Here is a 27,168-nt window from a genome sequence, read left to right on the forward strand (position 1 = left end):
TTCAGTTTCCCCAGATTGCTAAACCATATCTTAAAATAGAATTTACACATCCATTATAATTAAATACGAAATTAACGTTAGGTACTTGATTGGATAAAGTATGACTCACTTTTCTTAGACCAAATATAAACCTCTTTACTTTGGAACATAATTTTATTTGTCTAACAATAAGTATATGAGAACAGTCCACTTCAATTTGATTGTCAATAAGTGTACATATGTAGTGTATAATCGTGGATGCTGCAGTTCTTTTATTGAGATATTGTCGTATTGTGTGTGTAAATTGCGTAACAGCTGTTGTGGTTACTTTTTATTAGTATGGTATGGAATGAAATTCGTTTTCTCTAGGATTATTTTCAACAAAATTTCAACTTACATGATCAATTACTACAAATCATATTTTTACAATAATTCCCAAATATGGAAAAATTTCCCGTTTTTAATTTTACCTGGTTTTAAGGTGGCCACTGACGAGCCTTCCAACAGTCCAAATAGCATGGCTGCATTCCAAAATCGGTCTGTGAATGTCAAAAACGTACAATGTTTAATATTAGGACGCCGTCCATTTGGATGAATCCATTGTAACGGCATCCATTTGGAAGGCTCATCAGTGGCCTGCTTTAGTCACAACCATAACTATTTTCAGGCACATAGCAACAGACGGGAGCGGTCCCGCATGTCACCGTGTTTAGTTATTCGGCCCTACGCGATCAATAGCCATAGCCACGCCTGTCTTGCCTCTGTGTAATGTGTTCCCCGCGGGCCTTTGTCGTTAAGGGCATTTCTCAGGAGGGCCATTTTTACGTGTCCGGGGCAATAAATGATTGAATTTACTGTTCAATAAATCTGAATTAATTTAGGCATGATCTTCAGCCTATATTCTGTCTGGGACACTATCAAATTATTTATTTATTATTTATATAATACAAGAAAAAAAAATTCAAATGCCAAAAATGATGGTCGGTGGGAGTGTCCCGCACCCAGATTTTATGAAACAAAAAATTATTACTCAAGATGGGACATTAGATCGAAGTTATTATGGGTATTCACGCATAAGGTATTAGTTAACTTATCATATTCTTTATATCACAATAATGTGTTTGCTCAACTCATTGAATAAAACCAAATTTACGATGTGTCCCGGGCTAGTGCCTGATTTCGGTGTAATTTGCAAAACATGTCGGTACTCCTTCAAAGTTGTAAACCAGGAACTCAGTGTCTCAAACATAGTATGCTTTAGTTGTGCCTTAACCGTTGAATAGAGTAGAGGTACAGTCACAGTATAATAAAGTGATTTTTTTAAAGGTTTCACCGTCCTTCGGTGGGTTTGGTTCTATGTTTTTTTGAGATCGGTGGTGCAATTTACTCCGAAAGTTTTAGTGCATTTATCGTTATGCAAGTGATTAAGAAATCCTCGAAAGTACGTAAATCCATCATTATTACATCTCCTCTGTATCACTCATGTTATTTCTGTAATTGCTAAAAAGCTATTAATTTTGACATCGCTGGTGTTGATTTCCTTGGATTCGATGGTTTTTTTGACCACCGATATCAAAAAAGTGATCACTGAATTCAAATCCTGCTTTGTAAACTAGTTTGTTGTACTAATTTATCACACCTAAAAAGTGCAAGATACGTTGTATAAACGTAAAATTATGTTTGTAAGTAAATTAAAGTCATAATAGGTACAAAAAATCACTAGTTTACTATGAGTAATTTTTTAAACCAGACGTGTGTTGAAACTTGTAGACCAAATGTTTCTTTCTCTGTCTTGATATTCTCTTCAAACTAAAGCAGTAAATTATGTTAATTGTCCTCTGTATCACCTCGATACCTTTAAACGTGTCAGCCATGTTAAATTAATGCAGTCAATTAGATCCCACTTCTTTTACAATAACTTGTGTATGTAAGTACTATGCAAGGTGCACCCAAGGGACAGGATGTTCAGAACAAGGGATTAAAAATAAAGTGGCCTTCTAATGTCGAGATCGCTTCAAAAGCACTGAGCGTACCTTACTGATCGATATTTCTAAAGGATAGCCATAGACACAAATTTAACATAGCAAATGTTTTGACAATCCTCAATGTCTTATGTCTTTATGTCTAAATATAGGAGTTACAAATTAGCTCAAGTGCTAATTTGTAACTCCTATCTCCAGCACCCTCAAATTATTAACAGGTAATTAGATCTTCAAGCATTAGTCGACCACTTCAAATAGTTTTAAATTGATGGAGTTCACGTTTTAAAACTCTGTTATACAAAAATACTTGTTTTCCGTATTGCATCACATTGCTTTATAAGTGCATTAAATATTTTTTGAGCATTGAACACCACTCAAAACTTTCTTGTTTATCGGGTGTAGGTAACATAAGTTTTTTTTTATGCGTGTGTGGTAGGATTGTGTGAAACAAACATCTTCTCCTTTATGGCACTAATGTGTGGTCGACATGTCTGAAACTCGTTCCAGGACCATACATAGCCCATCACCCTATTATATGAGGACAGTCAAATAGTGTGGGATATCTTCTAGAGATGTTGTTTTACAAGCCGTAATTAGGTTATTTTAAAATCTTGGGTCTATATCTATTAAATTTATGTAAGCTTTCGAGATCATTAGCCTTGTTACATCGCTTATAATCAAATAAGAATGAAAAATATGATTAAAATGTAATATGATTGAGATATAAAATTGAAATGTGACTTTTGTGTATGCATTATTGAATTCGGTGACGCCAATTGATTTCAGTGCCTGCACATGATTTCGGTGTTTTTTAAATTTCAAATATCTTAAAAACTATAAGGTTCTAATGGAGGCCTCCACTACCAATATTTTTTATTTTAAGGCTAGATTTTAGGAAATAAATTCGCATATCAAATATGTTAAAAAAAAAATTTGGCACCGAAGTCAGGCACCGAAGGTCATCTCTGAGAAACGCCCTTAACTGTGAAGCCAACTTTGCTAAACTCAAAGTTCTCTGAGTAATCTCAAACCTTGAACAGTTGTCGATCGGTCGATAAGTATCTAAAATACAAGTGCAAAAGACATTACAAATTTTCCTTGTTTCTCTTTTACAAAGTTTTCTTTCAAAAGTCAATTCCAATAAGATTTACATTAGACACAGATCCATTTAAAAATGTGTAAACGGAGTGTACCTATAGAAAAAAGAGTAATACATATGTGTAAGTCATGAAAATGTACAGTTTTATAATCAAAGAAATAAGTGTTTAAGTGTACCTAATTTAAATAAGCTTCGACTAAAACCTAGAACTTGCGCGCCTATACACATGCAACAATCCATACAAATATATAGGAAACATTCTTGTAACGAATGTATCTTCTTCGGGTCAAGTGACTCCGTCAAAGTGTTTACTCTTTGTTGTATTCATTCCACTTTACCCTTCTGTCAGAGTAGATTTATATAAAGTAGTCCATCTTAAAACAAAGGATACGCAGCCAAGCACAAAAAACAAGCGGAGGTCCAGGCACAGCCGGATTAGCCTGGATTACTTTCATGGTTGAGTTTTATAAAAGGTATTACCAAAAGGATGAAAACGGGACAGTGATTTAGACAGGAGAGAACAAAGTCAGGGGCAAAGGCTGTAGCTTCACTCCACATCCCTATTTGAATTGTGGAATAAGTTATAAGTATACAGTAACCCATCAAGGAACCGCCGTAATAGTAGGAAGCGGTGCCGGTAATGGCCAAAACGTGTCAGCGGGCTCTATTCGCTATCTCCATCTCGGAACACAACGCGACGGAGCGGCGTTCAGATTTTCAAGTCTCCTAGTTTTGTTATTTTCTATTTGTCTTTTACGAGAAAAATTTGTTTATCAATACATTTAGCCGACAGAAATGGACAGTTAAGCCAGAAACTAAATACTCCGTTACCTTTGCACACCATGTTTATCAAAATGTCCGATATCCGCGACTCATATTATATTCCAAGAAAACGAAAATAAGGTCACTGGAACTTCGCCCTAGTCCTAATTTACGGCCCGGCCTACTTTATAGCCAAGAGTTTAAGAGTTATAGTCGGTTAAAGGCGGTTATCACACTGGATGCGATTCGCACGTCTCTTCGATATGCGAGCGGGATGTCGCTATAATACGCGCATAGCGTTGTCCAGCTCAAACATCGGAGCGACGTGCAATTCGCATCCAGTGTGATAACCGCCTAAGGCAGTATAGTTGGCATGTCAAGTATGCTGTGCTCCCTAGAGGTGTCTGCCTTAATAATGTAGGTAGTTATGTACCTGAGTATACGTGAGTTTATGTTATCTTAAGGGGTCCTTTGGGATGTAGCATGGGATATTTAAGAGGTTAGTGTAATAGATTCAATTTATTCGTTTAATTGAAAATTATCAAAGTGGCGTATAGTAGTAGGTATCGGTACCAATTATAAGAAAAGATAAGATCTTTATTTGCATACCAGAGACATTTAAGCGAAAAAATAGAGTATTTATTGATATTTTACTGATAACTGTGAAATTTCTACCGCTTTGCGGGTCAAACGTGTAGGTATATATTTTTTCATAAGAACTTGATAGGTACTTAATAAGAAAAACGGAATATATAGGTACTTATTCAAGGTGTAACAAAAATAGTGGGGATCCGTTTAGGTAAGGGCATAATCGATATCGTATTCTGATTAGGAAAAGCTTTTTTACGGGAAATTATTTGATCTTTGTATGGAATGTACCGTCAAGTTGGATATCGTTAACTTTTATTGTATTGTCCACAGAAATTACCATTTTCTACAATACATTGGCCCCTACTTAACCCTCATAATATTTATAACTATTTTAATTTATCACCAACATAATTATAGTGTAGATGCCTTTTACGATGATCTTTTATCCGTGAACACACTATACAAGCTATAATGTCTGACGCAATGGGCTCTCCGTATTATGAGAGGACAAAAAGTGCATAGCATCGATTGCACTGGCATGCACCTGCGATGGAATTCCAAAGGGTCGCCAACCCACCCCGATGCAGCGTGTTCACTTTTTTACTTATGCACTTTTTTGTTCTAATATAAGTACATATACTTTTACATACTTAATAATTAATTATAGTCAGCATTTAAGGCCTATTAGTATTCAAATAATTAAGTACAAATAACTGCCGCTGTAAGCGCTCAGAAATATTCTAAAGCATTCCGGGAGTGGGCAGTCAACGTGAAAAAAAGTTCAAACGCTGGAAAGTGCAGGGGTCAAAATGTCCATACGGAACCGGCTGTCTATGTAACCAGACGTAACTAGACGGAGCCCCGCTTCGCGGGGCTCCTATTTCTGGGCGGTTTGCCCTTCGGGCATCTGAAGCTACCTAACGAACCTAACCTACCTACTTTTGCCACATAGACAGCCGGTTCCGTATGGACATTTTGACCCCTGCACTTTCCAGCGTTTGAACATTTTTTCACGTTGACTGCCCACTCCCGGAACGTTCTAAAGTTCAAAGTGTTTTTATTCGTGAGTATATGTCAAACTGATTACCAGGGATCGTACATTTTCCAGCGTTTTTGGTGCACGAAGTGTTGTTAACGGAATCGGTATATATAATTCCAACCCTACTTTACGACGTCTTGCTTCAAAAATTGCGGTTAGACACATTAGATCAAAATTACAATCCATTTTTGAACCAATACAGCTAGGTTTCGGCACGAAAGGTGGGTGCGAGGCAGCCGTCCATGCCCTAAGGACCTACCTTTCACTCGATGATTGCGAAATTGTAGTCAAAATTGACGTTAAAAATGCTTTTAATTCGGTTAGTAGAGACACCTTGCTGACAGAAGTTAAGGACAAAATTCCGGAACTATACAATTACCTTTTCTTTTGCTATTCAGACTCATCTAAATTAATGTACAAGTCACATGAATTATCTTCTGAGGTTGGCTGTCAGCAGGGTGACCCTCTCGGGCCAGCAATTTTTAGTTTGGCTTTAAATCCAATTATCAAAAATTTAAAATCAAAATTCAATGTGTGGTACTTAGATGACGGAACCCTAGGAGGCGACGTGAATACTGTACTCTCTGATTTGTCTTTTATTAAGAGTAGTTTCGAAAATATTGGTTTAGAACTGAATTTCAGTAAATGCGAACTCTTTATTCAAAAATCTTCTTGTACTTTGACCGACTTACATCCCAAATTTGACGATCTGACTCCCAATATCAAATCAGTAGACAAGTATTCTCTTTGCCTCCTGGGTTCTCCTATATTCGAAGAATCTTTTCCCGATTATATTTCTAACTCCATAACTAAATTCAAAAGTCACACGGATCGCTTACTCGAAATTAGCCCTCATTATGCTCTTGTGATTCTTAAATTCTGCCTTTTTGTCCCTAAATTTACGTATGTGCTCCTCTGTTGTCCTTTCTGGAAACATCAAAATTTATTGTCGCCCATAGATGATTTGATCAAAATTAGTTTAGAGACGATTCTAAACATTCAGCTAAGTGAGCCTTCCTGGTCTCAAGCGTCCCTCCCCATTCGGTTTGGAGGTTTAGGAATTCGCAAAATTTCCAGTGTGGCTTCCCCAGCCTTTTTGGCGTCCACTCATAGCACGTCTGGTCTCATAGGAAATATCTTAAGGGCTTTGCCCACAAACTGTGAGATTGCGGGCTTTGAGGATGCCAAAAATGCTTTTAAAATTGCTTGCCCAGGCAAACAATTTCCAGACAACCCAAATTCACAAAGGAGTTGGGATAATGTTTACTGTGATTTAACTTACAATACTCTCCTAAACAACTGTACAGGTCCAGACCGCGCGAGGCTTTTGGCGGTCGGAGCCCGGGAAGCCGGTTACTGGCTACATGCCCATCCTTCGCCCAATACTGGTACTTTCTTGGATCCGGCCTCCCTTAGACTGGCGACTGGTTTGCGACTCGGGGTTTCGGTGTGTACGCCACACATATGCTCTTGTGGCACGTTCGTGGACTGATTATCTTGTCAAAAAAGTGCAGGCCGTTCTTCGAGACATGCGTCGCTTAATGACATAGTCCGTCGGTCTCTTGCCACCATCAATGTGCCTGCTCTTCTTGAGCCGACTGGCATTATCAGAGATGATGGCAAGAGGCCCGATGGAATGTCCTTAGTTCCTTGGAGCTTGGGACGGATGTTGGTGTGGGATGCTACCTGCGTAGACACACTGGCACCGTCCCACCTCCAACGGACTACTGTAAAAGCGGGCGGAGCGGCGGAAAGCGCCGAAATTCTAAAACGTAACAAATATAAGAGCCTCGGTAGAGAGTACCATTTTGTACCATTTGGAGTTGAAACTCTAGGTCCATGGGGTCCCAGCGCGCATAAGTTGTTCGCAGAAATCGCGAAGCGTCTGGTTGACGTAACTGGTGACCGAAGAGCTGGCGGCTACCTCGCACAACGTATCAGCATTGCGATACAGCGAGGAAATGCCGCCAGCATCCTTGGTACAATGCCTCAAGGGCCTATTTTAGATTTAAGCTAGTTATTAATTTCCTTTAGTAGTACCACTGTATATATATTGTTAAAATTAAATATCTCAACACCCTAATGATTCATTTGCGTTTATTACGTTGATATTAACCTTAATTTACCATTTCAGTTGAAATTATCTATACCAATTCCGTTAACACCACGCGAATCGATTTGGTGCAGCGGAGTGGTGTTAATAGAATTGGTATAAATAATTTCAACCCTAATGATTAATTAGCGTTAATTACCTTAATATTAACCTTAATTTACCATTTCAGTTGAAATTATCTATACCAATTCCGTTAACACCACTCTGCTGCACCAAAAATGCTGGAAAATGTACGATCACTGCTGATTACTAATCTAATTACTATTAACTACTCCTTAGAATCCCATACTAGTTTATTGTTGTTAATAGTACCTATATACATATTTGTATAAGTATATAACTAACCTACTGTCTGTAATTGTATTGGAAGTCTTAATAGTAATACGAATCTAATCTTCTCGGCACTCATTACACCTAATGTGATTTTGTAGAGCTCAATAAATTTATTATAGAGGTATGTCATTTTATGTTTTTTTTTTTGGTCCCAGCAATTTGGCGCGTTTAATACTGGTTGAGTCAGGCTTTTAAAAGTATCTTCAAGGTTTTTTCATAGAATGAAATACCTACAATTTATACATACTATACCTACGTTAATTTTGCCCCCTTCCAATAATTAGCCTCTTCAACCTTATTCTAAGGTAGTAGAAGTTACTTTCCTACAACAATAGGAGCTAATAACTATACCTAGTTTTCTTGAATGGGTGCCTAGTTATAATTGATGTTGACATAATCATTGCCATAGTCCGATATTCATTATTGAACACCATCAATATGACAATAATGTGCGAAATGTATGCCGTATGTAGGTATGTGTGCCGACGGATAGGCCATTCCTGAGATGCGCGGTCATCGGCCGCGCTGCGTATGTAGCTGTCTTAATAGTAACTATAATCATTTCTAAAGCCTTCCTTGGTTTAGGACGAGATCGTTGCCTCTATTATCTTAACTAGAAACTAAATCAAATTTTAATGGATCACTTACGGAATTTAGGTCTAATATAATTTATACATGTATGTGGTACATTTTATTCTTACTTAAACAGTAAACTTAGTCCGATTTGTTAGCATATTTTTTTTAGAAACATCGTACATTTTGGTGCTGCAGCATTGCTGTGTCAAAGTGATCTTAACTTAATCCTCACTGTAGATATTTTGCCGAAGTGCAAATTCTGCATGTCTGTTTCTACGTCATCAAACAGCCCTTAACACTGCTAGGTATCATGAATCATGGATGCCAGCCTCTCGAATGAAACTAATAGTCAGTAATAGTAAAGTATGACCAGCTACGTACGTCCCCGGAGGCGTCCGGAGTGAGTCACGCGAGGAATGCCGTCCGGCCGCTCGCCCCGCCCGCGGCCCGCGGCTAGCTGAGGACGAGTGCCAAAAAGGTCAGCCCGCTAGGATAGGACCCACTAGCCACTAGCCAGGGTGAAAAAATAAGAATGGGTATAGATGCTTTGCTTAGGTATCTAATTACCAGTACAACATAAGGGTAAGGTAAACTTACTAGTGCTCGACATGCTAATGCCCATTAGATGACATCTTGCTGTCACCTCTATTGACAATGACTTAAGTTTCAAGATGACATGTACTGGGACAGTACGTTTACCTTAAGTAATGCTTAGTCTACGACTGTCAAATAATTATCCCTTTTAATAGTATTAGTCTAATGGTAACATTCCATTTCTAACCGCAGCTGCACTACCGGTACTGAACGCGTCACTGTCATTGTCAATTTCCATAGTAAAATTGACAGTATTGCAGCTGCAGTTGGAAATGGAATGTCACCTTAATACGGTTCGAGAAATAGGTCAATGAATATTTAAACTATATCCTTCCGGATATGACAGGTGTATTACGGGTCACTCACGTAGGTAATTTAAGTTCAATCGACTTATTTCGATCTGTTTCTTGAATCTTCAACGGAAGGGATATCTTTAGGCCAATTCGAACTTATATAGATTTCGACATCAAAATGATGTCTAAATGATGTAATTTTGTTCTCATCCGGGCGCGGCTCGCCCGCGCTAATAACTAAATGACATCATTTTGATTTCAAAGTGTACGTTCGAATTGGCCTCTTTATTATGGGCGCAAGATTAAGTAAAATATCGTGTTTCTCTGCAACTGGCAATTACTTAACACTGAATTACTTCAGCTCGACAACAGACTCGCTTTTCAAAAGATAGTCTAGACAACGTAATTGCCTTTTTCTGGGCATTATCAAGTTTTCGGTGACATAAATGGAGAAAAATAACTGCGTAATAAGGTTTCAGAGTATGACTTTGATTTGTCCTTAATAAGTACTAAGGTCAGGCGGGGTATAGTTGATTATTTTCCCCTTTAGGACTATGAGAGCTCATAAGAGAAACACAGTATATTTGAAGTGAAAACTTCTTTAGCGGCGCTGAGCACTTTTTGTGATGGGAAAATGTTAAACTCGCGAGAGCGTAAGACGTAAGACGTGACGTCACGTGTGACGGACACTGTTACAAAGTCATTGACTTTTCTTTTTTGATTTAAATGCCATCTAGTGAGTTTCCCTCAAACTGGTACTAATATAACTCTAGTACTCACAGTGATGTGCTTAGGGGTTTCAAGTAATGCGACGAAATAACGCTAGATGGCGTTAACCTCAATTATACATAGTGCTGCAGACATTTTGCACTAGTCATTGAGTTTTCACTTCTGCCGGCACTCCCGGAGTGCAACCCGTTGTTATTTTTCTCGGGGCAAGATAAACCGTATGAGGAAAGTCCTTCTACTAATGTGTAATAATATTCAGGTGTCCATATAATTTTCCAACTCGCTGTACATCTGTTCAAATATATAGTATTGCACAAAAAAGAAAAAGATCGAAACATATTAAGCGATAATCGATTAAATTACTTGAGTAACCTGAATTAAATCTTAAAGCGGTTTCACATTTCCCGATCCCATGTCGGATGACCGTTGGAGAAATACAGCTGCTGGATAATGCCCTATGGCATCAAGTCCCTTTATTTTTGCATTATAGCGTCTCCGGAACGTCGGCGTCTATAGTTCGTTTTTTTAGCATTAGAAAGAACTTGCAAGAAGGTAAGCGATCATGACATGTCATTTAATTGAAAAACGCTTTTTAAAAATCAAAAACTATTACTTATGAAAGCAGAAGAATATAAATGATCGTATTAGATTCATAATTGTTACATATTTGCCGTAACTTATTTTTAAAATGTGTTTTTCAATTAAAAGACACGTCAAGATTGTTTACCTTATTTCTAATGCTAAAAAAACGAACTATAGTCAAGTCTATGGCTGACGCAACGTTGGCGCAACTGCGCAGCGACGCCAATGTGAAAATGCTCTTAAAAGAAATGCATCAAATTTCCAGTATAGTTTGTCATAAATCTCGCATCATCCATAAACCAGCTGGACAAGCCCGGACGGCTGGCGGAAGTGCCGGCGCCGCCTCATGCGCGCAGCACTCCCGCGCGGTTGTAGCTAACATTGTACCTACATTCATCTCGGTAGAGAATCACTGGCAGGGCAGATTAGAGTGAAGTTTGTATGAATGACCTGCGTCCTGTGTATGGCGCCATTTTTATGCTGGACGCGCTAAACAGAGACTAGTAAATGGTGCAAATAGAAAGGTAGAAACAATTATTCTTAATTGTTCCTTAGTTAAGATTTTGTTTATTTGGGCTATGACATAAAATTTTAACATTGACCAGAAGCTAAAAAGTTCTAATTTGTAATATTATAGCAGGAAATGTCAATAACGGTGCATTTATATATGTTATTACACTAAATAAAAATGTAAACTATTCAAGGAATTTTAATTCAAAGACAATGATCACGTAAAGTAGGCAATAATATAGATAAGCTATCATAATGAAGAATAAATGTGAACGTACAATATACCGGGTGTGGCCTGTAACACGAGCAACTAATTAAAACATAGATTGTGGTCCTCAAACGGTGACACTTTTGTTCAACAACTTTTAAAATTTATGAAGTATTTAGACTCCCTATTTTTCATACAAAATAAATATTATCTTTAATGGACGCCATCGCCACGCCATATCATTGTGACTGACGTTGCTTGTCACGCCTTAAACATAACAAAATTCGCAATACATTGCGTCTTAGAATAAACTTTAAAGTGTATTAAAAATCAAACCGCAAGTTATTTTTAAAAGTCGCTGAACAAATGTTGGTCAGTATGAGGAGTACAGCCTACAGTTTAATTTTTTGCTCATGTTACAGGCCACATCCGGTAGATAACAATATTTAAATTGATGCCGATGCCGTTTTGTATAACTGTGTAAAAAGGATAGTTTTGACTACGATTTACGATTTATTATACGAAATTAAAATTCAGTATAACTAAGACTTAGACCTTAAATAACAAAACCGTGATGCTCAAACATTTAAAAAATATTGAACGTATTTTAAATCTTAATTTGATCGAGCCAAAGCATGAGTGACTCGTTTTAATATATTTGATATAACTTAGGCTTATTATAAATGACATATACACATTGTGAATAAATTCATTCATACTAGCAATGTGTCCATGCAATTTGCTTAAGAAACCGAACTAACACAAAGAAAAGAATACGCCGAATAAATCAATGAATCACACAAGCCGTGTAACTATTTAAAAACCCAAACTTTAAGGAAAATTTCCTGAATTTCGAAATTGCGTGAAAGTACACAGAAGTGGCCTTCGCTTACCATGCATCAGTTGAACCAATGACTCAGTAGCGTATTTATACGCCCTTCATTCATTGGTTGACATTTCCATGCGCAGACGACTCAACAAAACAGTTCAAGGCCGTTGCATTCAATTAAATCATTCATTCATTCATTCAGTTGGTTCGAAGGCTACGATGTCGATAATTGTATTATTTAGCGTGACGGGTCTAGTTAAAATCGACATCGTTCAATTTAAATAATTTAACCATTATTTTGTTATGCGAAATAGAAATTGAGACGTACCTACTTCAAAAGCCATCTATTATAGAAATGATCCATATTATTATTTGACGAAAAAATTACACTTAGGGATATCGCTTTTTAGTTAGTTAACATTGAAATAATCAACACACTACATGAACCGACCGACACTGAATTTTTTACTGAAACCAAAACCGGAGGTTCAGTTTTGCTCTATTAGTTTCGGCCAAACCGAACTTTTGGCCGAAACACGATATTTATTCCGAAACTGAAATCAACATTTCGGCCGAACAGTGCCGAAAATGCATTTTTTTTAATTTCGACGGGACCAAAAGTTACGGCAGTTTTTTGGTCGTAACCGAACCTTGGGCTGAAACATTATTGTAGGTGACGGACCTATACCAACCTCCGTGCTGCGCGCGCGCTGGTCCGTAAGGATACCGCGGCCAGCGCGCGTCTTTTGTTTTTGATATTTTCTTCTCTGAGTTTTCTTTGCGAAATAGCGACGAATGTTTTGTGTTTGCACATCATTTGTATTTATATGTGTAAATTGCTTCTAGTTTGTATATATTCTGTGTAACTTTATGTGCTGTGTAAAAATAAACTGTACATACAAACTTTTACGCGTATTTATCGTCATCGGCGGCCCGACATCCTACAATTATTTTTATGCCGAAACCTGCTGAAATCGGAACCGAAACCTAAACTTTGGTCGGACACTAGAAGTTACTTATCAGTTATCACCAGAGATCGGACAGATTGGCGTCATTGCTCGCAATAATGTGGACATGACTCCAAATTTGATTAAATAATTAATCATTTAATTATTTTAATTTTTTTTTCCTGAGATTTAATTTTGTTCCCTATAGTCAATAAATAGGACTTAAATATATTTTTGATATAAAAAAATGAGTACCTACAGAAAATTTGGAAAACGTACTGATTATTTTCTTTAATAAATTTACATTATAAGAAATCTTTGTGTTATTTATTGATTAGGAATCAAAATTAAGCCTCAGGTAAGAAATTAATTAAATGATTAATTATTTAATCAATTTTAGAGTCATGTCCACATTATTGCGAGTAATGACGCAAATTTGTCCGATCTCTGGTTATCACTTAGGTCTTGGCCAGATAGTTTACCCATAACGACATAAACGCGCTCACTTTACTAGCTACAGTTGCTTATCATGATATCCGTTTCATAGCTTAATTTAGACAGAAAAATACATAACAAGCTCGTTTTACCTTTTTTACACACAGGATCTTTTCTTAAAAATGTTAATGTTAATGCATGCAAATGTTCAATATGTTAGAGTGGCCTTTATTTAGATATACCTACCTATCGCAGTGGGAAGTGCAGCGATGACCATAATTATCTGAACATATTTCTATGTATAGTCAAGATGTAAAGATCTACTGGACTTAAAATTAGCCGAAATAAAACAGAGTACATGTCGTGGCAGTGCTGCTTTTCGGCAGCAAACCAACACCCAACTGTCAGTTTACAGGACTAGCCGTTAAACAAAGTCGATCATTTTTAATACTGGGATCTGTAGTCTCAAACGACGGAACAATCGACGCTGATGTAACCCACCGAATCAACACTGGCTGGATGAAGTGGCGAGAATTATCGAGCTGTGCGCCCCGCCCTTACATACGGTGCTGAATGCTGGCCAGTGAAAACTGTCCATACTACAAGAGTTGACACGACGGAGATGAAAATGCTAAGATGGGCGGGAGGTGTCACCTTGTTAGACCGAGTCAGAAATGAGTTCATCCGTGGCAGTTTTGAAGCAAAACTCATTGAAGAAAAACTCGCTGAAACCCGTCTTAGGTGGTATGGACACGTAATGAGGAGGCCCGAGGATCACATGACCAGAAAAGCCCTCAATATAAACACCGGTTCGAGGAAGCGTGGAAGACCTCTACAAACTTGGATGTCCGTCATCAACAATGACCTAAAGAAAGCCCAAATTAATGACGCGACGACCCAGAACCGAAGATTATGGCGAAGATTGACGAGGAGAGCCGACCCCAAATGAAATGGGATGAGGCTAGGCAAAGAGAGAGAGTCAAGATGTAAAGATATTTTTGACGTTGATGTGTTTTTATATTTGCTTATGCATAAACTTACCGGCATTGCTTAAAGCAACCAAGCTAAGGACGGTCAGGATTGCGCCTAAACACGGCGCCATCACACGGTCGCCTCTCATTCTGAAACAAGGAAATCAAAATTATAATATTTAGGAAGAAAATCAGAAAAGTACACAAAATGCAAGGTAACAAAGGGATATTCAAATTAAAAAAATCACAGATCAACCTAGGCCCAAACTAAGCTTAGCCTGTACTAGGGGTAGGTACCTACTATTAGGCGACGAAATACACATATACATATACAGGGTGATTCATGAGACGTGAGCAGGACTAATCCTGCACACTCAGTAACTGATAATTGATCGATCACCGTCGTATTTAGGTGAAACCACCACACTTTTTCCTATTTTTTACTTTTTGGTGAGGACAAATTCAATTCTCTACAATCATGGTCACCCTACAAGACCTAATTAATAAACATATAACCTCATTAACCGTAATGACAGCATTTTGATTACGAAGAAAATAAACTGTCAAACTTGAGTGAGATACGAGTTTTCAAAAGTAACCAGACCGTGATGACAGTGATGACATTCAATTTGACACAGATTATCGGTAGTTTAGTATTTTAATTTTAGGGTGACCATGCGTGTCGTAAATAAATTAATAACTTTTTTTTCAACACGACTAGAAAATTAACGTGAACCTCACTAATACTGATACGAAACAGTTGCTTATAATTTAGGAAATGCACAGTGTTGGTCCTGCTCACATCTCCTGAATCACCCTGTATACTTGAATGGATGAATATACACTTAATAGATACAACGATAACATCCATAACTCGGGATCAAATATTAGTGATAATACATGTCCCTACACTTTCGCTCCGTTCATCTATTGACGCAAGCGTCCCGCACCGCACGCGCGAATGATACATTTAGATATCATTTTGATGTCCAAATGTAAGGTTGAATTGGCTAGGAAGGGTAATTCGTCATTCAGGTAAATTAATCACAAATCAATCATTTCACAATGTCGTGACACATTATTGACATTCCTGGGAATTGGGGTTTACCCAGCTGGCTCTCCACTTACGTTTACATATTCAAATACACGGAGTAATGTTTACAAATACTATAGTCATTTGTTTACACGCTGATTCATTACTTTTATACCTGAGAATGACGACATGATTGAAACTTGAAATACTGTACTATCGAAGAATCATCTCGAGAATCATCAAATTAAAATATATTGATATCGAGTCACTCACGCAATTTGGTCGAATTTCGCCCGACATCCGTCACGAGGGTCTACTGAAACAACCATCCACAACGCAGGCCCGGCCGCGACATGTTGATCGAAATTCGAGTTTTGCGAGAGTGACTCGTTATAAATATATTGAAATATAGATTTCTAAATATATACGATACGATAGATCGACACCACAAAAAAATAATTGAACATGCGAATTGCACTCGTTAGCAAAAAGGCAGGTGCGAGCAGTCAGTGACCCGACTCCAGCGCAACCAGATCTGTCATCGCTATAACTCTCCAGTATAAGTTTCATCTTCATTTGTTCACAGTTTTATGGGACCCGGAGTCATGTTATGCTGGTTATAAACTTGCAGTTGGTATGCGATTGGACGTTCAGCATCCTGATAACGGGATCAGCGCGTAAAGAGAGTAATTAGTAAATATGTACTGAGTAAGATGTGCGCTAAGTCATTAGAGATTTAGAATTGAATACGAAAGACATTCTAGTGATTTTTGGTTCGTAAAGCGATTTATATCGTATAGCGAAAGAGCATTTTCTGAAACTCACTCATTCATTAAATGTAAGATATTCGTTATTTAAAGAGTTATACCTACATATTAAAAGGGTCTTTACAAGATAAAATACTTCAAAATATCAATAATCAAATCAACACATAAATTTCCCGAAGAGAGTACCCGAATATCATCATCGAATATAGTTACGACCGCACAAAAGTGACACTTTTTAAATTAGTACTTATAAATAAATCGCTAAACTAATTTATTTAAGTTTACAAATAAATTGGTACCGATGACCCGTTTCCGTCCGTCAGTGTCGTCAGTTAGAAAGTTCTCCAATCAATCAATTGAAGTAATTGACAATGGACACCCATTTCGCTTTCAGATTGAGATGGACGCTATCTACGACCCCGATACGTCGCGCTGACGAAAATAAATGCGAATCATTCTGAAAGGCTTAATCGGGCAAACCAGTATAATCCTTGGTACTTAGCTTTTTTATTTTTAAGAAGTCACACTACTATTGTACCTACCTATAAATTATATAAAGATGTCATATACTAAAGAAAAAGTGACTAAGCCTTCCAATAGCGTAGGCCGGATTTGAAACGGCGTCATAAGCCTACGCGGCTAACGCCCTGGCCCTTAAAGTGCGGTACCAGCAGCAGTCGATAAACAGTTCTCGATGCCTCCCCCCCCCCCCCCCAAATTCCGTTGTGGCAAAATCCAGGTGGTTGCGACTACCGCTCAACTGAAGGAAAGGCTACGATCCCACCATACAGGCGGATTGTTTTGAAACTTCGCAGGCATGCCAAGTCCAAAAACCATAGTTTTCTTCCTCCTCAGACCTCGAGGCCACATTCCATTGGTCCGTCCGTTAGACTTGCGCTCGCGCATCAATGGTAACACAGCGAAGTGTCAGAAGTCATGATAATTTGATGTTGTCTGTTCGGCTATTTTCCAATCGCGGCGGTCTCAATAGGATAATCTGGTCTGTGGGATCCGTGTGAAAGTACGTAGTCGACAGGGTTAGATATGGGTAGGGTATGTGTCATAGTCACTTTCAGTCCAAGAAATCCTTTAAAGTTCCACTATGAGGATAAATCTTCGAAAAAGAAGGGCCAAACTGAACCAAAAATAATTCAGGCTGGCGAGGTAAGGCGAGGAAAATGTTGAATTTATAGCCGTAGGAAATATAAAGAGTGTAAGAGTCACTACAACACAAGTAGTGATGTGCCGTTCCCGGGAAATTTCCCATATGAAGGGAAAGTAGGGGAATTTTGAAATGGCGCATAGATATACTATTTTATTATCAGAAATTCAGTCAACACTTAGCATCTTAAACTTTAAAAAAAAACATTATAAACTGTATCTCATCCGCCTACGTAAATTCCCTATACTTCTGGGAAATTTCCCATTATTCTCGGGAAATTTCCCATTCTTCCTGGGAATTTTCCCATAGGTGCTGGGAATTATTTCTTGGCCAAAATATTTTTTTTTTACAATAATACGCCATTATTCAATAAAATCGATACAAATCATCACAGTTTAATCAGGGTCAAAATAAGTAAGGTACTAATAAGAATAGTGGAGTTCCGTAAGCTTTTTACCAAGAAACTCTTCTACATACGAGTGTTAAGGACGGGTTCTTGCGAATATTTTTCATTAAATTATCAAAATATCCAATAAAAAAAATTCTGTAGCCATAATTTTTTGGAGATTAAAAAAAATTATAAGTATCTATTTGTATGGAGAAAATTTCGAAATGATCTGACTTCGCATTCAGGTTCCTCGGGGGCTTAAAGTGATGCCATATTTTTTTTTAAACATCCAAAGTGTCGAATGTTGTAAGCAAATCCACTTTCCAAGTTTTTTTTGGGAAGCTACTTTGCATTTTACGGTTTTTGGCTACTTTATTTTACTAAACGCAGTTACAGTAGAATTCGGTTATAATGACATCGAAGGGAACTGACAAACACGTCATACTAAGCGGATGTCATATAAAACATAGTTGTACAACTTCTTATTTTTGTTATGTTTTCCAAATTAATCTCAAATTCCTTTGTGAGAAATGAGTTTTATTAAACTTGTAATATATATCAAGTTGTCACTGAGAATCAAAACTAAAATACCTTACCTACACGCCACGAACGCACTAAACGTCCTCGCAGGAAAAGACGTGGTGACGGCCACGGAAACCAGCGAATGTGTCAGTATAACCGGACATAATTTCATGGAAATTGGACTTTTAGGTCATAGTAAGCGATTTGTCACTATAAGCGAAGTCATCTTATCCGAATTTGTCACAAAGAATTTTATATGAAAACTAAACTTCGCACAGTAATTACGTCATAGTAAGCGGTTGGTCAGTATAAGCGGAGTCATAATAAACGGATTCTACTGTACTTGTCGTTATAGCTGGCTTTAATTAAAATTGTAATACACTTAATCTGTTTCAATATTCCCCTGTTTTGGGGAATATTCCCGGGAACACCGGGAAATTTCCCAGGAATTTCCCATATGGAAATATTCCCTGTTCCAGGGAAATTCCCACGGCACATCACTATACACAAGTAATAGTCAAGCTTTGTATTCGTATGTCGTATGAATGCTCATTATTGCATCGTCAAATCGGTTCCATATTATTACTACCTACTAACTTCCAACATACTTCCAATAATAATGGGATATAACGAATGAGAGCTGCAACGCGATAAGCGCCAGTTAATTAACATAGTTCCTAATAAATCCGTGAATTGACATAATGACCAGATAATGGTTATCATCCCAATATTCCCAAATTGGGAATCCCAATGTACTTATTCCGAGCAAGGGTGCAAGAATAATGCGATGAACTAGTGCTTTACTGCCGTATTCGAACTTCAAGATATTCACAAGAGACGACACGTACTAGATCCATTCTAGATACGTTATAGCTTAGATACCAACTAGTTCTCTTTTGCAGCGCAATTCGGGCAACCAATGTCACTTTTACGTTAGATAGATTAAGATATCTATTAGATGTGAATTAGATCTCTAAGTCATATCCTGTGGAAATCGTTCAACAGTATCTCCAGAATCGCGCAAATGTCAAATCTTAAACATATCGTTATCGTATCTTGGTGATGTCTAAAAGATGTCTAATAGATGTCTATTTCAAAATCCGAATCGGGCCCATAGTTATAAACGCTTTTCCTTTGCGAGGTGTTTGAATCAAACGTTAATTCTAGATACTGAACTAGACAATTAATAAAAAGCAGTAGCAGCAGTAGTAGTGGAGTTTTATAATCATTTTGTATTAAATAATAGATTTCTTTGTAATATTACATGATTTACATGCAATAAAGAAATTAATATAAAGGATAAAAAAATTACATATTTTTATTATAATGCTCAGGTCTGCTGAAAACCCAACAGCATAGTATAAAATGTGACCCAAAAATAGAGATTAAGATAACACAGTACAGATCGCAAAACAATCCCAGCATGGTCAACGGCCAGCGTCAACGGCCGGCGCAGGCGCGGGCGCCGGCGCCGCGCGAGGAATGCGCCCAATCAGCTTTTTTACTTTCCGCAATCACATTACGTTACGGCGTTTTTGCTCAGCTGAGATGTTGTTTACGTTGCTTTGAGAGCAGTGCTTGAGGAAACTAATGTAATAGACCGTATTTGATGATTGTATGGTTGCGTTGCGTATATAAATTGGCAGATAGGTACGTTACCTTTATAGTTTTGTCACTTCCATAATTTTTTTCACGAAATCAACTACATTCACCAAAATGCGTGACAATTTATTGGCGAACGGTAGCACCTGACATACTTCCTTATACTGTGTGAGGAGGAGGTAAGTAACAGCCACAAAAGCTTTGTAGACCAAAGACTCGGTTAGAGAGTGCAAAAACTTGCACGCGAGTTACGTTATACAAGCTTTCAGTTAATTGCAGCATTGCGGCATTTGATCATATGTTGAATCAATTTTACTCAATATTTGGCAGTGAAACTGAACTACCCCTTAAATGATCGAAAGACCAAGTTAAACCAGATGTGGTCGCTAATGATTTGTAAATAGCTTCTGAGATTGACTCACTACAGCACCTGATTCATTCGTGAATCATGCACGTTTGGAGGCATGGGTATGCACGCTTGGGGATGGGGCGCTTTTAATTTAACCAACTTCAAAAAAGAAGGATGGTATAAACGACAATTTTTTTAATATTGGTTACTAGTGTTACTACAGAACTCCGTTATGTGTAAAGCGATGTGGAAAATATTATTTGTTAATTTCAAAAGTACATATATAGTTCCAAAGTGGTCTCATTTTGGCACTGAATTAAAACATATCAGTTTTTACAATATAAAAGGGTTAATATTTTATTTTGTCCTCTTTGAAACATGTTTTGTTTTACGTATGGGGGTATGTGATACAAAGAGAGGCGGTGTTATAAGGTTATTAACACTTTTATCTATATCAGCGTGTCTGTGGTATCGTGGCTCCCAAACGGATAAACCTTTTATAGTGATTTTAAAATCGAAAGCCTCGTCTATCGTCAGGTTTTTTTTAATGTTATGAAAAATTCGGTTACGCAGAAGTCGTTAATTTTTGAGAAGAAGAGCCAACCACAGTACATACTGCATAAGTGCCTACACCTCTCTATCAGTTTTACTGATACAACCTATCCTATTTATATTTATTTAACTTTGTTACCTACTCTTAATATACAATTCCAGATTTTGTCACTATTTCTTAACAAAATAAGATAACAGATCTCTTTAAACCTCTCGACCACAAGAATTCAAGAAGACAAGTGTCGTCGCGTCAGTTCCGGTGTTATACAATGAAATTATCGGCACATCGAGGTCGAGGCTAAAGGCTAGGCCGCCGGTGCCCGGTAAACACAGTTGTTTCAACGACAAACTTGTGTTTAACACTTTTTGCCATTGGCGACCTTTAAGACGTTTGTTTTATTTGCTGTCTGTAGAAAGACGCGCAAGAGTGCGAAGTTATGATAAAGAGACGGGTATATCTACGTCGAACTGAGCTCAAAAATACTCGGCGAGCTCGAAACCCGAAGGAGACAAGACAACTACATAGCTCAGTGAATTGCCAGACCTAAGGATGCCTTTCCACTGAGGCGAAGATGAGAGGAGATATGCGGGAACCAATAGCATTGGCTGTAATTCAGCCGAGTGGAAAAGAGATGTAGATTTAATATGGATCATTTGTTATCTGCAATAAAGAATTGATTTGAATTACAATTTAACCAATGAAGCTATTGGTCGGTTCCCGCACGTCACGCATAAGAACTATATAGCTACAGTAAAGTCTATGATAGGTGCCTCTAAGTGCCAGTTGCACCAACCACATTTGACAGACTGATCAACATCAGCCGGCGCGCCCCGGCGCTTTATTATGAAACTTTCCATACATAAAAATTTAGCGAACTCTTTAACGATACGAACAGTTTGATGCAACCGACCCTTAATGTTTACTTAAGTCAAACAATCCACTAGCAGGTTTATTGAAGCACATGTATAAACGGGGCCAAGCCCGAGACGGGCACAACCGGAGTAGGTTACGTTAATGAAAGTACATAAACTTAGAACTGGGGCAGCGAAAGTACTCCAAAAACCGCTAGAGTGTAGCCTTTACTTATTACCTAAAATCTGCCTAAAATAACTAAACGACTTGTACCTAGTTCTAAATATATTAGAATATGTCTTTTAAATTGCAAAAAAAAACTTCGTGATTGCTCGTCGATTATTTATCAATCTAACGTCGATGTTTATTCGGAGTCCTGGAGATCAGAGGAGGCTTTGCCCAGCACCAGCAGTAGGACACTCAAATCGGCTAGAAATAAATGGACTTTTTATACCACGTCGGTTGATGATAAGTGGTTACCACTGCCTACGGATGTTACTCTAGGATGTCACATCCGTCTTTCCGACTTATTTTAAATAACTTGACACGATACCCCCGTTTTGAGGAACCCCATACTATTATTTCCTGATAGGATCTCCTTGAATACCTATCTATTTCGAAATGTTACCGTGTGTTTTATTTAATTAAGGGTCTTACGACGGTCAGCGCTTACGTAATTATTAATAGGGATGCAAATGTATGATTTATTAATCGATTATCTGCTAATAGTTTATGATTTCAATCGTACAATTAATTGATTTGTTAACTATGCTAAATGCTCATTGCAGCGCTTCGAAGTAAACGCAGATTACCCAAGTTCCCTTTTTACTCGACTTTACACATAAGTGCATTGCTGACAGTTCAACAAAGCGAGGTTGACAATAGCTAAGACAGAAATTAGAATAATTATGTACATACTATGTATTCAGCCTCAGTGTAATACCTTTGTATTTTCATGTGTTTAGGTTAAGTTGTAAAAAACATATAAACACGTACTCACATAGGTAATTACTCAACAAAACTATTATTTAAAATAATTTGCTGATTATTAATCTAAATCTAAATAATAATAATTAGTCTACAGTATTTATACCTAAATCTTAAAGGTTATGTTATAGGAGTGCAAAGAGAAGATTCTTAGCAATTCTCGGTCGTTGACTCCTTGTTTATATAGACCAGAGACCTATCTTCAAACAATGGTACAGCGGTCAGTTACCTCTAGTTCTCGCGCAAGCAGGTCATTGGCAAGCGTTTCCGACACTCGAGTCCTGCAGAAATTGCAGGATGTCTGCGAGGGGCCACAGTGACTGATCACCGCGTGGTCGCGTGCTAGCCTACTGTAACTGATGTGCCGACATACCCGTAGATTTGTTTAGAATATTCCATCTTCAAACAGAGTAAGTCATTGACCTCTAGTGCAAGTGGGTCATTGGCAAATGTCAGATCCTGCAGAAGTCGCCAGATGTCTGCGCAGGGTCACAGCGGCTGCCGCTTTCTGGACGCGTTCCAGATAGGGTAACTACCTACCGCCTCGTTCTGAAGTAGGTTCCGTTTAGAACCAATCTCTCCGTTCGCTTGTAAAAGATAACTTAGTGATTTGTTTGCGTATTTTTTTGTACAACTCAGGTGATGGCTATTTTAGGTATTACCAATGATTATAAAACTGATGGAGTTTGAATAGGGCTTCACTATAAGTAGGTGGATTTCTTTGTACCGCTCTTTCTAACTTCCTACGGTCAAAGCGTCTGAAGTAGCTTGCTGATTGGGCCTGCGAAGGCCAGGAATATCTCTCAAATTATTTCTGTTAGAATCGTGTTTGTCGAAGAGCTCTATCAAACGCGGTTAAACTGAAACCTTGAATACAGCCATTTGTTACAGGAGACAAGGAACAATAGACTGTTTGGCTTGGACACTGTCTTGCCTCGGTAACCCTACACGACGATATACTAAACACGTATGAGCCACCGCTCTGGCAGTTTTGTCAATCGGTGACTCAGGATAGGAAATTATATTGCGTTGACTGCATCCATATGTAACTATGCTTCAGAACCCAAATCGATGTGAATCAAAAGGCCATGTGTTAGGTACACCACACCAGCTGCCAAAAAATTCGCGAGCAAAATAACTATGGAAATAATTCATAGGAACATAGAGTAGATCTCTACAACAATGGCGGGATGAGCTGGACTCTTAAATGATTTAATAGCCTGACGGCTGATGCCTCCGATCGTGGAAAAATAAAAAAAATGTTTAATTCAAGAAACATGTGGAAGGCAAACCACAGTTCCACTAATAATTAGAGTGGAACTACGCTACAAATTTAAACAATTTAATATCTAGCAGAATTTAAACACACTGAGTCTGGTAATTAAATTGATTTCTAAATCGATCGCGGTTCGTGCAAAAAAATAATAATTTATAAATAGCCTTTTGTAGGAATAAATTAAAATTGAGTTAAACTGTCTAAATAACAGATCAAATTCATTTTCATTTCATTTTTCAGTTCATTTAAATAACAGATCAAATTGTCGCTAAAGAAATCCATTTCCTTTTTTTGCCAATCATATGAGCATTGAAAGTAGTGTCACTGCAAGTTTTTGCGAGCTCAAACTCGCCAATATGCGCCCTGGGTATCTATGTATATACAATTTGTCTCCGCCTGTCCCAACGCTCGTCAATCATAATTCGTTTGCCGCAAAAAGTTTATGAATAACATTTCGATGGTATTTTTCCAGCGGCTTCATCGATGAGTTTAGTTGAGTAATTATATTTATTATTTGTCATAAAGAATCACAAATTAATTGGTTTTTCTGTCAGTCGTTCGATCAATACGAGAGTGAATGTCTTCCGTGCTCTGTTTAATTGAGACAATTTGGTTCCCCACTAAAGAAACTTTCAAGAATCAAGAATCATTTATTCATGGCAAACTACATTTCATACAAGCGATTTGTGTTACAAATAAAAATGTATTTAGAAAAGTTATAGTTTACCACGAAATGGTCCCGCGGCGGGACTCCCGCCTCATATCAGCATAATGCTGACCCTTAAGTCAGCGCTGATTAACCCTTAAGTTTTTGACGCACATATATTAGTTAGATCTTTATTGCGTGTGTTATTTTAATACTAAATACAAGTTCTCTCTTATTAAGAATCTCCAGCGATTCTCCTCAACAGTTTATATGTCATTTACTAACTAAAAGAAATAGGTACCTACTCTCCCTATATTTTGATGACTAATGAAGTAATGTTTGAGATTGCTAAAATAGTCTCGCTAAACTACGTCCAGATTGTATCCAACTAATATTTCTCCAATCTCCAAAACTACCGCTTTTAGTTAAGGCCAAAGAATAGTAAGTATTAAATCATGAACCATGAACCGTTTAGTCTGTAATTCATCTCGGTCTGTGCCCCTCGGGAGCAGTTCCCATCACTGACTTCTCATGATTGATGTCCACTATACTCGCCGGTTGTGATTTATGTCGCTTTGACTCACGAGATTATACAAGTAGGTATACTTATAGGTGTACAGATTTCATCCTGTTTTCCTTTATAAAACGTACATGGTAAGTCAAGCGACGAAAAGCTTTGAAAGCTTTTACAATATATGGCAAATTACAGGAGATATAATCTATGTTACCGAATTCACCTAAGTAGTTACTTCCTGAAATATTAATGTAAATAGATAAGAAAGTTTAAACAAAATAAGAAAAAAACAATAATATATTTGTAATCTAAATAATTCATATTTCATCAATTTATGTTTGAGCGAGCCATGCGCGTACCATCGCTATGCGCGTATTATCGCGATATCCCGCTCGGACATCGGAGCGACGTGCGAATCGCATCCAGTTATCGTTATCACGCTTAGTAAAAAATAACCACTAAAAATGATAATGTAAAAATTTAGATTTTATGAATGTTCTAGGTATTGTATATAGGCATTCATCATTTTCCCATGATTTATGTGTTAGGTATTTGTTCAGTGACGATGTTCTTTTATGACAATGTCTTGTTTGAGCAGATTCAATATTGTTTCTGTGTCAGAGCAATAGCCATATTGCAAAGTTTGCTTTTCTAGTGCAAATATATTACGTTCAGTACTTAAAATATGCTTACCAACTCCTTTTACTAGACCATTAGGTATAAATCTGAACTATGCTTGCTTAAAGCTGTTACGAACCTAATGTTCTGTGAATACGTTGGGCACAAGTGCGAGACTGCGAGTCAATATTAGCACGGCGAACGGGCGAAATATGTACCTATTCTTTGAAGATCCATGTGCGAATAAGTTTGTAGGAGAGAAGTTAACGATATGATCAAAATCAAAAATCTTCAACCACAACGTAGTTTGGACAAATGGATTTTCAAAGTAGAGAAAGAAAACATTGTTATTAAAATTAAGAAAAGAAAAATGTACATGTTCATTATAGTCATCGTGGACGTCATGGTAACAGAATCACGGTCAAACAAAATTCGTCGAAGTGCTAATCGATTTCTAATGAATCCAAGCTAACATTATTAACATTCAGTACTGCGATGACACACTCCACGAAATTGCTTTTATAATCGTTTGAACTGATGATAATCAACTTGATAGATGAAACTATAAATGGTTACTTATTGACTTACTGGCTGACTCAGTGACCCTAAAAGGATCTTGGCCTCTGTCACAAAAGAACGCTAATCTGCCCTATTCTGAGCCACTTGACTTCACGCAAGTTGGGTAAGTACCTACTCCTAGAGTGGATAGGTCTTTTAGAGCTTCGTCATTCCACCCGTTTTCTACCCGAGTGCATCACATACAACATACATAATAAAATATGAATAAACGAGTAATAAAAATAATTATTCTAGCAACTTTCAAAATATATCTGCAAGATTTCAGACTGATTGAAATGATGCATGTGTCGACGTATGTACATATACCAATACAACACAACAAAACACAATTTTATGTGTAGGTAGGTACTTTTAGAGTTACTATTTAGGCCCTGTTAAGTTTGATGTCCTAATTTCCTAAAAGATGGCGCTGTTACAAACGCAAACTAGGTAACGGCAGTTCATCGTAGAATATACATATAGAACTGTCAAATATGAGAATAAATGATTGGTATTGGTATCTTAGCAACTTATTCAAACAAAGTGGTCCTTCGAGTTGAGAAGTGAAGTGACTTAAGTGACATAGACAGTGCATTCAAAAGTGAACTTTAATTAGAGTATAATAGAACCTAATATTGAACTTAAGTGTCAGTGACTTAGAACATTTAGAAATATTTCAAGAAGCCGTCAGTCAAAATTGTCATCAAAATTACAAAATTAAAATTAAAGATTTCGCGAAGATAAGATAAATAAAATATATGTTAAGACC

The 27,168-nt window shown here is 37.5% G+C and overlaps 1 protein-coding gene across 1 annotated transcript in view; it reads right to left on the bottom strand.

The window, feature by feature from the left end:
• LOC134792599 (mucin-2-like) overlaps positions 1 to 27,168 on the bottom strand; it is a 91,426-nt gene that overhangs the window by 18,007 nt on the left and 46,251 nt on the right. Inside the window, exon 2 of the mRNA XM_063763829.1 lies at positions 14,643 to 14,722. Coding sequence (XP_063619899.1) covers positions 14,643 to 14,721 — 79 coding nt within the window. The 5' untranslated portion in view covers position 14,722. The remainder of the gene's footprint in view (positions 1 to 14,642; positions 14,723 to 27,168) is intronic.

The sequence above is a fragment of the Cydia splendana genome, chromosome 8 (assembly GCF_910591565.1).
Source record: "Cydia splendana chromosome 8, ilCydSple1.2, whole genome shotgun sequence".
Taxonomy (NCBI): Eukaryota; Metazoa; Arthropoda; class Insecta; order Lepidoptera; family Tortricidae; genus Cydia; species Cydia splendana.